The 11,259-nt window shown below is 24.8% G+C and overlaps 1 protein-coding gene across 3 annotated transcripts; it reads right to left on the minus strand.

Annotated features, from left to right (window-relative positions):
- Positions 1-2,923: 2,923 nt before the first annotated feature.
- On the minus strand, positions 2,924-8,681 carry LOC112709916 (transcription factor bHLH68). 3 transcript variants are annotated; one of them, XM_025761911.3, is made up of 10 exons: positions 8,568-8,681; positions 8,238-8,439; positions 7,552-7,930; positions 7,135-7,209; positions 6,828-6,893; positions 6,069-6,134; positions 5,105-5,161; positions 4,644-4,688; positions 4,309-4,353; positions 2,924-3,342 (listed from the first exon to the last, which is right to left on the minus strand). In XM_025761911.3, the coding sequence occupies exons 2-10, from the start codon at positions 8,396-8,398 to the stop codon at positions 3,211-3,213; spliced, it is 1,026 nt and encodes a 341-aa protein (XP_025617696.1). In that variant the 5' UTR covers positions 8,399-8,439; positions 8,568-8,681; the 3' UTR covers positions 2,924-3,210. The 3 variants fall into 3 exon arrangements, with proteins under 3 accessions (XP_025617696.1, XP_072058375.1, XP_029144661.1); XM_072202274.1 differs by having other exon boundaries at positions 7,552-8,124; positions 8,214-8,681; XM_029288828.2 differs by lacking the exon at positions 6,069-6,134 and having other exon boundaries at positions 8,238-8,681.
- Positions 8,682-11,259: the final 2,578 nt, after the last annotated feature.

The following is an 11,259-nucleotide window of genomic DNA, read 5'->3' on the forward strand; positions in this document are numbered from 1 at the left end:
CTTTTCTTATTCTTTATTAAATAATTTCAAATTTCAATCACACAACAACTTCGCTTTAATAATTGAAAGAAAACAGTCTCAACTACTGTCTAGTGTTATAATGAGAGAAAGGTTGAAAGAAGCAAATCAAATAAAGTATCCTTACAATTTTTTAAGAAGTTTTGTTTACTGCCACCTCATTTCTATTGATCAACGTCTAGAATGCTTCTTACCATTCTTGAAAATTCCTTCTTCTTCATACATCAAACTAAAATCTCTCTCGTTTGAGATAGTTTGATCTACACTGATTAACATTATTATGATCACAAAATAACACTCATATAAAAAAAAAATATTCACAAAGATTAGGCTCTTAAGTATATAAAAAATTACAATGTTTAAAGAATGGATGCTACCATAGTGATCTAAATGGTGGAACTTCTTCTTATGAAGTGGTTTAGAATATATAAAACTAAATGCATAAAGTTAGACTCAAAAATAAGAAACACAAGAAATGATAAGAAATGTAAATAATAACTCTTATTTGCTACCTTGCTATGGCTATGAGCATTACCAAAATAATGTTGATTTTAGAAATTTTAGCATATAAAGGAGAACTAAAGTTAATTAGGAATATAATTAATCACATTAGTACGTACTACTAAGTAGATAATTATATTTATGCATTTAAATTATACTTTATACCAAAAATTCATTCTCTATACCATCAAAAGGATAAATGAATAAAACATGCAAATCCAAGACAATGCATTCATCTCCACCAACAACAAGAAGAGAAAATTTAAATCGACCAGTATTTTAGAGAGGCAAGATTCAGAGCACTACCTCCAGAGAGAGTGACAGTGAAGGAGGTGCAATGAAGCAACCTAGGGTTCCTTCAAGTCTTCTTCGCGATTTGCCGTAGAATCGGATTCTACCGATTTTGCTTGCTTCTTCGGTGACTCGAACTGACGGTACTCGAACTGCTGCAAATCATGGTCCTTTCTCTTCCACAAAATGTCTAATGCGATCGTACTCAGAATTTAAACAGGAACGGATTGAGCATAACGGATTTACTCTGAAAGTTAGTTGCAGGAGCTAAGAAATTACGGATTTGGAGAAACTGAAGAGAATGTTATTAGCGAGAGGGATAGGTTGCATGTTATCAAACTTGAATCAATTACAGGAACTAACAAATAGGGAATTTGGAGAAAAAATAGTGTGAGGAAGTTATCGTAAAAACTGGGTGAGTGGGCTACTAGTTACATTTAACATTACCGCTAAAAATTTCATTTATCTTATTATAAATGTTAATTTGAATTTTGTTTAGTGAAGTAACTATCATTTTTAATTTAGAATAAAATTTAATTTTAATAAAAATATTAAATTATAAATTTTATAACTTTAAATTATATTTTAAAAATTTTACATACAAATTAGAATTTAGAATTTTGACCCGATGGATTTAAAAAAGATGGCATCAATAAAAATTAAAATAAATAAACTTAAAACTTAAAAATTTGATACCTTTGAATTAAAAAAGAATAAAAATGTTGTACATAGTTAAAAAATGAACTTCCATAAAGTTTATTTTATTTTATTTTTTATTAAATTAATAAAATGTTAATAAATAGATAGAATAATAAAATGTAGTTATAAAACTAATATTCTGAATTTTAAGAGTTAGAACTTTGTTCATTAATATTGCACTAAATTAATAGTGAGTAATTAAATTAGTTATTATTCTAATCAATTATAGTTAATATTTTTTATTTTTTAGAATTAGCTAGAGTTATTTTATTAAAGATAAATATGTACTTTTTTTTTGTACTCTTTTGATACTCTTTTTATAATTTTAACATTTATTTTTAATTGAATCATTTTATTTTATTACTAAAGTCTCTAAATTAATGCATAATGTAAAATTGAACACTGAAACTGTATTTGGTCAGAAAGAATACGAATAAAAAAAAGTGACAACTAAAAAATATAAATAGTAAAATTGTATGTATATGAATTAGTCTTTTTTTATTATATTACAATATGATTTTTATAAAGTAATGAACAACACAACCACACAAAAAAATTATTTTTAAATCAAGAAAGAAAAATTAAAAAAAGATTCGGAGATATGGCAGAGTATAATTTTTCGACGGTAGCACTAGAAAGGAAGAAGGGAGAAAAAATTAACAATTGGAGAATTGGAAAAGCCTGCATAAAAATTGAGAAAAAGTATAAACTGCATAAAAATATTTTGAAAGAGATGGAGAAAAACGCCAAATTAAAGACAATTTTGAAGTGAAAATCGTTTGAATTCATCACGGTGATCATTAGGTCTGTGGTAAATGAGGAAAGTCATCTCAAGTTAGCCACGAACAAATAAAACCGTCGAAAAAATCCACAAAATTTAGCCACGGAGATACAAGACGTTGCAAGTGATTATCACGATCATATAATTTGCCACTATTTTTTATTCGTGGGTATCTTCCCGTTGGTAATACCCGTATTTCTGGTAGTGCACTGACAAATTGTTCATTAATTTTTTTAACGGTCTGATTAGATCAAATTTAAATATAATTATGAATAGTAGTAGTATAAAAATTCTTTTCACAAATATTATTAAATTCTTGTGTTATTTTTATTTGTTATCTTATCTTTCTCTTCTAGAAATAAAATTTATTATGTTTATCTTTTTCTAACAGAATCATTTAGAGATTTTGATTGTTTTAGCTTATTTTAAAATTTAAAATTAATTTAGTAATAGTATAAATAAATAATATTGTTCTCTCGTATACAATATCATACAATAAATATTATTCATCCTTTTTTTTTTAATTTTATTAAATATCAATATTAATTATAATCTTGCATCGTACATACAAACATAATCCTCCTTCCGAATCAATTAAAGAAGCTAAGGTATACTAGTATACTACCTCATCAGTAGAAAATGCATAGTAATTAAGAATATATAATTAAAATTAAATTACAATAGCTAAAATAGTTTTGACGTCTCAAACAACTTAATAATTAATATATCCTAATAATTAGATTAGTGACAATACACTATATATGGACACTTTTTTTTTTCATTATCATAAATAATTAATGCCATATAGCATCGTGAGGAATCAACCTTCTCTCATTGTTACAGATTGACTGCTCAAGATGTTATATATTGTCACATTTTAATTTGTTTAGCAAAAAAGGATTCATACTCATACATGTTAATTAGAATCCACTACCATATGCAGGTGCCCAGAAATCAGCTCCATTTTCATTTCCAACATGTTGGGTGAAGGACACAGGTACCAAGCACAATCCTCTACTCCTCAAATCCTTTGCCTTGTTATCTTTTGAATCCTGAATTTTTTTTCATAAATAAAATTAATTAATTAATAGGTTTAAATAATTTTGTTTCTTACATTAAAGAATTTCAATTTTTAGTCCAAACATTTCAATTATTTCTAAAATAATTTTATTTTTAAAATAATTAAATTTATAGTTTAAACGTTTAATTACTCTGTTAATCTCTATAGTTTTACCGAATTTTCAATTAGGTTTCTGTATTTTTTTTTTCTATTCAATTGGTCCCTATATTGTTTTCAATTTTATAATGAGATCTTTTTTAGTGTAAAAATATTAGAATTAATTGGATATTTTTTCGTAAATTAAAAGTATCTATAATTAAGAACTTAACTAAATCTTTGACCACATTTTTTAAAAGAAATATTTTGTTAATTTTAAGATTTTTAACATGAAAATAACCTAATTACAAAATTAAAAATAATGTTGGGACTTAATTAAAAAAAAAGTGCAAAGACCTAATGATAAATTTAGTGAAACTATAGGGACTAATAAAGTAATTAAACTTAATTTAAAAGTATTTTAATTTAATTCCTAAAGAGTAGAGTTATGATAATCCGGTTTCCTAACTACTATAAAACTATTTTTTTAAAATAACATGTTTTCGGAAATGTTTGGACTAACATTGTAGTATTTAATTTATAAGAATTTTTTTATAACTTTAGAATGAATAAGATGCTAAAATAGCCCTTGCTTTTTTCCCCCCGGGATTGAAGAAAGAAATAAATAACATGTACTTGAATTTAATATGTTATCTTCATCATTAAGTAATGAAAAAAGCTTAGAATGCTTCTTAACTTGATACACAATGATAATGATTAGGCTGAGTTTATCAAAAGAAAATAATGATTAGGTTGAAGAATTCACACTTATAAAACACCCAAAAATAAGAATGAGTCAATGAAGGGAGAATATACTAAACTTATCATGAGACAGCTTTGTATGAAAAGAAAGAAAGAATACCTGGCTTGAAGCTGCCTTTCTTTTCAGGCCAGTATCATTCAACAGCTAGATAGGAATAAAAAAATATATTAATTTAAAAAAGTTTAATTAGTAATTTCACTTTTTGACTTAATAGCAATGTAGCCTCACATTATGCTTTTCACTAGTAGCTTTAAAAGGGTGTTTTAAAAAGCTGAGAAACCATGTCATTTTTCAATTCTATCCTTTCTTCTTTCTCTAGGGTTTAATTAATTAATTAAATAATTAATTAGAATAATATTGCATTATGATGAGCCTCCTAATAATTAATTTAATTATAATGAAAAAAGTTGATGGATCCAATAAAGCATGCATACCTGACCGGGGTCCTCAGGAAATACAGAATTTCTTTCTCCATGTACCTGTTTGTTTGATAAAATAAAAATTAAAAAATTAAAAAAAATTAAAAAATTAAAAAAATTAAAAAGTGGGAACTTTTCCTTCAATTATATGGAACTGTCCCTGTTCTAGTTACATAACATACAATATGGATATTTTTGTCCTTCTCTCAAACGCGTGAGAGTTTGAAGAGAAAAAGAGGCTTTGGAAAAAGTTAGTGTTTATAAATTATTTGGACATTATATATATAATACCATACTTTTAATGTTCATATACTTTCTTCCCTTTTTATCATCTAATAATTCAAATTGACATACATTATCAAATCAAGATTAAAAAAAAAAGATTCACATTAGTTTATACCTCTCCCTTACTATATTTAATTATATGTTCAACACATGTATAATTTGTTATATTGAATTGGAAAATTGGTACTTACATACTGTTGACTTCTCATGTTTTTTGATCCATTGCCTAAGTAAGGAGAACTAAGTGCCTGCACCAAGTGAGTGAAAAAATAAATTTAAAATTAATAAATCACATCATTATTACAAATAATAATAATTAATAAACCTTTCTAATGAGTGGCATTATGTTTAAAAATTCTTTTAATCTTGAAATATTATATAACTTATAAAAAAAATTTAAATATTCTTAAAATATTAATATTTCAGTCATTTTAATTATTAATTTTAATTAATATATATTATATATATAATTAAAATTATCAAAACACCAATATTTTAAAAATATTTAAAATTCTTCCTAATTTATAATTAACTCATATCAGAACATTACAAATAAAATTTTAAAGGTTTAATTACTTTGTTGATCTTTATAATTTTATTAAATTTTTAATTAGATCCTTATGTTTTTTTTTTCAATTAGATTCATGCATTGCTTTAATTTTGTAATTAAGTCCTTTATAGTGTAAAATTTTTTAAAATTAACTGAATTTCTTCGCAAATTAAAGGTATTTTTAATTAAAAACTTAATTAAATCTTTGACCATATGTATTTTGATAAAAATATTATGTTAATTTTAATATTTTTAATATGAAAATAATATAATTATAAAATTAAAAACAGTGTAGAAATCTAATTAAAAAAATATAAGAGTTTAATTAAAAATTAAATAAAATTATAAAAGTTAATAGAATAATTAAATTAATTTAAAATTAATTTTTAAAAAAATATTATTAAAAAAACTATAAGATGAGTGTGTAAATTAAAAATTGATAACTTGCATGGCTAAAGAATGTTTTTGAATTGTGAGATGGAGAAAGATGATATGGGTGTGGTAACAGTACTTTAAGTGCATGCTCTAATTAACACTACTGACACTGATGAATAGCTTGCAGTTGCAGATGAATGAGTGAGTGAGTGTGTAGAGAGAAACATCACCTCAATTTGACTCTGAAGGAATCTAATATATCCAATGGCTTCTAACAACACAGAAGCTGTGTCAGTCTGCAAAAGTTAAACACATACCACAAGGCCTGGTCATCTTTCTTTTCACCTTTCTTTTCTTTCTCTTTTTTTTTTTTCTCTTTTTTTGCTTAAAATCAATCACAAAAAGTTCATATTAATAAAGACCTAAAGTCTAGATTATTGGATATTGGATCTTACAAAGCTGGAAAATAACTATTCATGGGGATGGACTAGTAAACACTGTAACCAAATACATACAATAGTTTAAATGTACTGGATACATCGATGTTCTAATAATTTTAACCGTTAATTTTAATTATAAAAAATATATATAATATTTATTAATTAAAATTAATTATTAAAATTACTGAAATATCAATGTTTTAAATACATTTAAAAAATTTTCTATACAATAATATCACTAGTTGTATTGTAATAGTTTCTTAATTAATTTCTATGTATGAATTAATATAAACATTTAAGTATATATTTTATCAATTTATATAATTATTTAATTATATTCGTTTTTTTAAATAATTATTTATGTTATTAATATAAAAAATAATTATTTTTATACTAATAGTATATTAAAATTAAATTTATATTTTATTATGTTTTTTATAATAAATATACAAGTAAATAATTAAACATGATATTGTGTGACATTATCATTTATGGCTAATGGAGTGTGATAACAATAATTGAATTAATTATTAATATTATTATTGATACCTTTCCAAATGGGGAAACTAGCTGGTGAAGTGCTGTTATTCTATCACCAAGCTTCTCCTTTCTCACCTGATGATGAGTACAAAATTTCAGATTTCATAAATGGAAGTGAATGAGGACATAAATGAATTCATTCATAATTTTTATATATATGCTTTTTTTTTTTGCTCCCTGTTAACAATGATATGTGTTTTCAGCTGAGCAGAAAGAATATTACAGTCTTAGAGAGACAAACAAACCAAAAAAAGACAACACACAAAAATACACCAACTATGTATGTTTGTGTTTTAGAGAGAGAGAGAAAGAGGACCTTCAATGGTGGTAAGCTTGAAGTTGATTGACCCTTAGCTTTCTTGCAAATTCCAGCACTGGATGTGCTATTACACTATTAGGGCAAAAGAGAAAATTAAAGAAATTAATTAATTTAAATATAATGTAGAGACATACAGTTGTCTTTACGTGAAGTTGATAATTAAGAGCTGTTAGATGATTTAACAGATTTTACTATATTATGATATAATAATTCTTAACTTTTAACTTCATATAAAGACAACTGTACGTAAATTTTTACAATATTTAATATATATAAAAGATAAAAATTAGTACATGCATGACTAAATTAGAATTCCAACACTTAATTAAAGTATATATACTAAGATGCTAATTATTAGCAAAATAATAGTAATAATAATGATTAGTGCTAGCTAATCTTCTTATGTATATATACCTGAGGTGTGGCATAAGGTAGTTGGTTCTTGCTATGATCAACCTTGTTATAAGAGAAATCCAATAAATTATTATTGTTATTATTATTGGTAGTGACACTTGACCTAGGTGATGAAGAATTAATGGGAACCATATGTGTTGACCAAGTTGACCCATTAGAAGCATGAAACTCTTCTTGGCCGTACAAGTTGCCACTTTGGGAAACCTCTTGCTTTATTATTCCATCAACAATCATATTATTATTATTAGGACCAACTCTTGTGTTGTGTTGATTATTGTTGTTGTTGATGAGGATATTATGGTCATCCCAGTTTTCTAACTTTTTTGATTGATGAAAATGATTGAATCCAAGTCTCTCTTCTTCTCCTGGTAACCCAGTGCTGCAAAAATCAAAAGAAATATAAAAGGGCCCTTTGATAATTAAATGTTCATGTTGCTTTAAAAAGAAAAATAAAAAGAAAAATAAAGTCATGTTTATTAACATATTTTAACATAATCTTTAATCTCAAAATATTATCTTGTAATTTTTTCAAGTAAAGAAAGACTTATTCATTGGGCTAATCTATAATACAAACTATATAATAGCAATGGATGTTGTTAATAATAATAATAATAAGACGAAAACGAAGACGAAAACGAAGACGAAGAAGAAGATACAGGCACAAAGGATTGGAAGAAAGATCTTACAAAAGAAGTTGGCTCCAAGACTGAGGAGAAGGTTCTGGAATTTCTGCCACCAAAGGATTGAAAGGAATTGAAGAAGAAGAAGATCCAAGCACATATTGAGTATAAGGGATCAAAGAAGATGGATTCATGCTCCACCAATTATTAGGGTTCCCAGCCATCATTTGCTTCACTTCTCACTCTTCTATGTGATGATGATATATGCCTTCAAAACATAAAAAATATACAAAGAAGAAAATAATGAACTATTTTTAAAAATCTTTGATAATAATAATAATTATTATTCTCCTTTAATTTTTCTTCTCTACTTTGTTGATATCTTTCTTGACACACCTTTGTGCTATTTCCTTGTATGTGCACCCAAACAAGGGCTTTGCCTAATAAAGGTTTGAGAGCTTGTGTTTTTTTGCTTTCTTAGTAGCTACTACCTCCCTCCCTCTATTCAATGAAGAACCTAAAGTTTTGAGGCTCTCATGTATTTTATAGACTCTGAAACTTTGCACAACTTGCTTTTTCTTTTCTCCTTTACTTTCATTGACTCATCACCATTCCCTTTCATCTTTTTTTATTTTTATATCTTTTCATTAACAAAAGTTTACATGACTTCATTATTAGTAAAATTCACCAACAACATATATCAAATTAAAATACTTTTATTATTTAAGATTTAATAATCAGTGTATATATTTATTTATAGAAAGACTTATATATCATTTGTCAAATAAATTTTGGATAATAATTAAATTTTATCATGTATTATTATATGATATGTCTAATTATGCATACATTTAATACAACATGAAATAAATCTTATTATATATTTTCATTTGAATAATCCAATAAAGTATAATATTTAAATTAAGTGTTAATTAATTAATTTATTACATCATTGGTAGTTTAATAATATGAAATTTAAAAAATATTTATACAATTTTAAGATATATTTAACGGGTAGCTAGGTGCTCTAAGATAATTAAAGTCTTTTTCCAAATTTAATGAGTTTAATTGATTAAAAGTATCATCATTATTATATATTAAATGTATATATAATTAAATTAAACCTATTATACAATAATTAACAATAAAAAATAATTCATCCTCTAATTCTCTCTTAAAACAATCAAAGTAACCAATTTGGGTTGTTCGAGTGGTAAGCTCATTCGTTCGCTTAATCCTATCTTGTGCATGCAATAACCCATTAGTTAACGACAGACTCTTAAATGAAGTTCAGATCTGCAATGAATTAGTCCTTTACCTGTCGGACTGGGGAATACCGTGTAAAACAAAAAAAATCAAAGTAATTGCCTAGTAAAAAAAAAACAAAATCTATACACGCCTTTATAAAATATGTGACAAACTTTTATTGCTACATTAACAACCCATGATAGCTTAGTATTCCTTTTTAATGAATAAATTAATTAAAGTGTGGAAACGCAAAAGCTGGCGTGGTGGTGGCCTTTGGTTTTTTGAGGGTATAAATAAATAAAATAAATTAATATGAGAGACTTAGTTCCTCAATTTGGGTTCGAACCTTATTGGGATTGTTGGGACTATACCTAGGGTTAGGGGTACGGCATACAAGTATGGAGATCAATGTCAGATGCTTTATTTATTCCCTTCACCAATAATTCGCTTAACAAACAAAACAACAGAATCTAAGTGCCTCATTAAAATAATAACACCAAACCATTAATTCATACAAAGGAAACAAAAACTTGTTAGCTTAATATATTCATAATTCTTTCTAGAACAGTAATAATGCACTATAGTATATATTTTTCTTTATTTACACAATGATATATAATATATTATTTTTTATATACACGATAAATAATATTGAATAATGAACGGGGTATTTTTGTAATTAAATTTTTAATATTAAACTATTACTAGTTTGTTTTAAAATAATAGAAATATAAAAATTTTATAAAACCAAATACAAAAATCTTTGAAGAAAACACATATTTTTTCTATTTCTTTTCCTTTTTCTTAATTTTTTTTGTTTCTTATCTTTTGCGTTTTTTTTCTATTTCTCATTTTTATATTAAAAAATAGTGGTAACAACAATGGTAGCAGGGACAATGGCACTGGAAATGGTGCGTGGAGTAGGATACAACAAAGAAAAAATTGAGAAAAAAAAGTGACAACACTATTAATAATTTAACAATAAAAATATAATTATATAATTGAAACACTTTAAAAATATTACGAATAAAATTAAAATATTTTAAATATTATTGAGAACAAAATTGAACTTTAACTAAAAGTTAGGAACATTTAATATTTCAATTCATTTAAATTGTTAGATATAATTATTCATATTATATTTTTATCTATTAAATTTATTTTTTGTGTAAAGTGATTCATAATAAAATATAAAAAAAGGATCTTTATAAAACTTATGTTAATTAAAAAAATATTAAATATAATTTTTCATCTACATATTATATAATAATTAACAGCAGTTTCCACTTTCCACAGAACCATTGCTTGGATAAATGTTTATTTTGCACAATTATTAAATACGCACAAACATACTTATACAGTCAACAAAAAGAATTGAGTGCAGTGGTAGTTGGTAAGTAAGTGATCCATTATTAAAACGGAATATGCGTCTAAATTTTTTTATAATTACAATTTTTATTATAGTCTACTATATCCATATATAACTCTATCATAGAGATTAGAGGTACATAAATAATAATTCGAAATGAGAAAGTTTAGGGTTAATATTTTTATTAAAATTTAGTTGGTATTTAATCAGTAAAAAAATGAATAATTTTATAGTATTAGATATAATTTTATACCATTAAAAATATTAATAATTACTGTTTGATGATTATAAATTATAAAATCGACTAACCTCCTAACATTTTTTATTCAAAATATTTGATAACAAAAAGAACTAAACAAAAACAGACAGAATTTACCTTATTACAACAATTAATAAATGTTAAATAAGACAAATTTTGATTTTTTTTGTCTTTCTAATATTATCGATAATAATTATGGAAAGAACCATACT

This window comes from Arachis hypogaea, chromosome 9 (genome assembly GCF_003086295.3).
Source record: "Arachis hypogaea cultivar Tifrunner chromosome 9, arahy.Tifrunner.gnm2.J5K5, whole genome shotgun sequence".
In the NCBI taxonomy this organism is placed as follows: domain Eukaryota; kingdom Viridiplantae; phylum Streptophyta; class Magnoliopsida; order Fabales; family Fabaceae; genus Arachis; species Arachis hypogaea.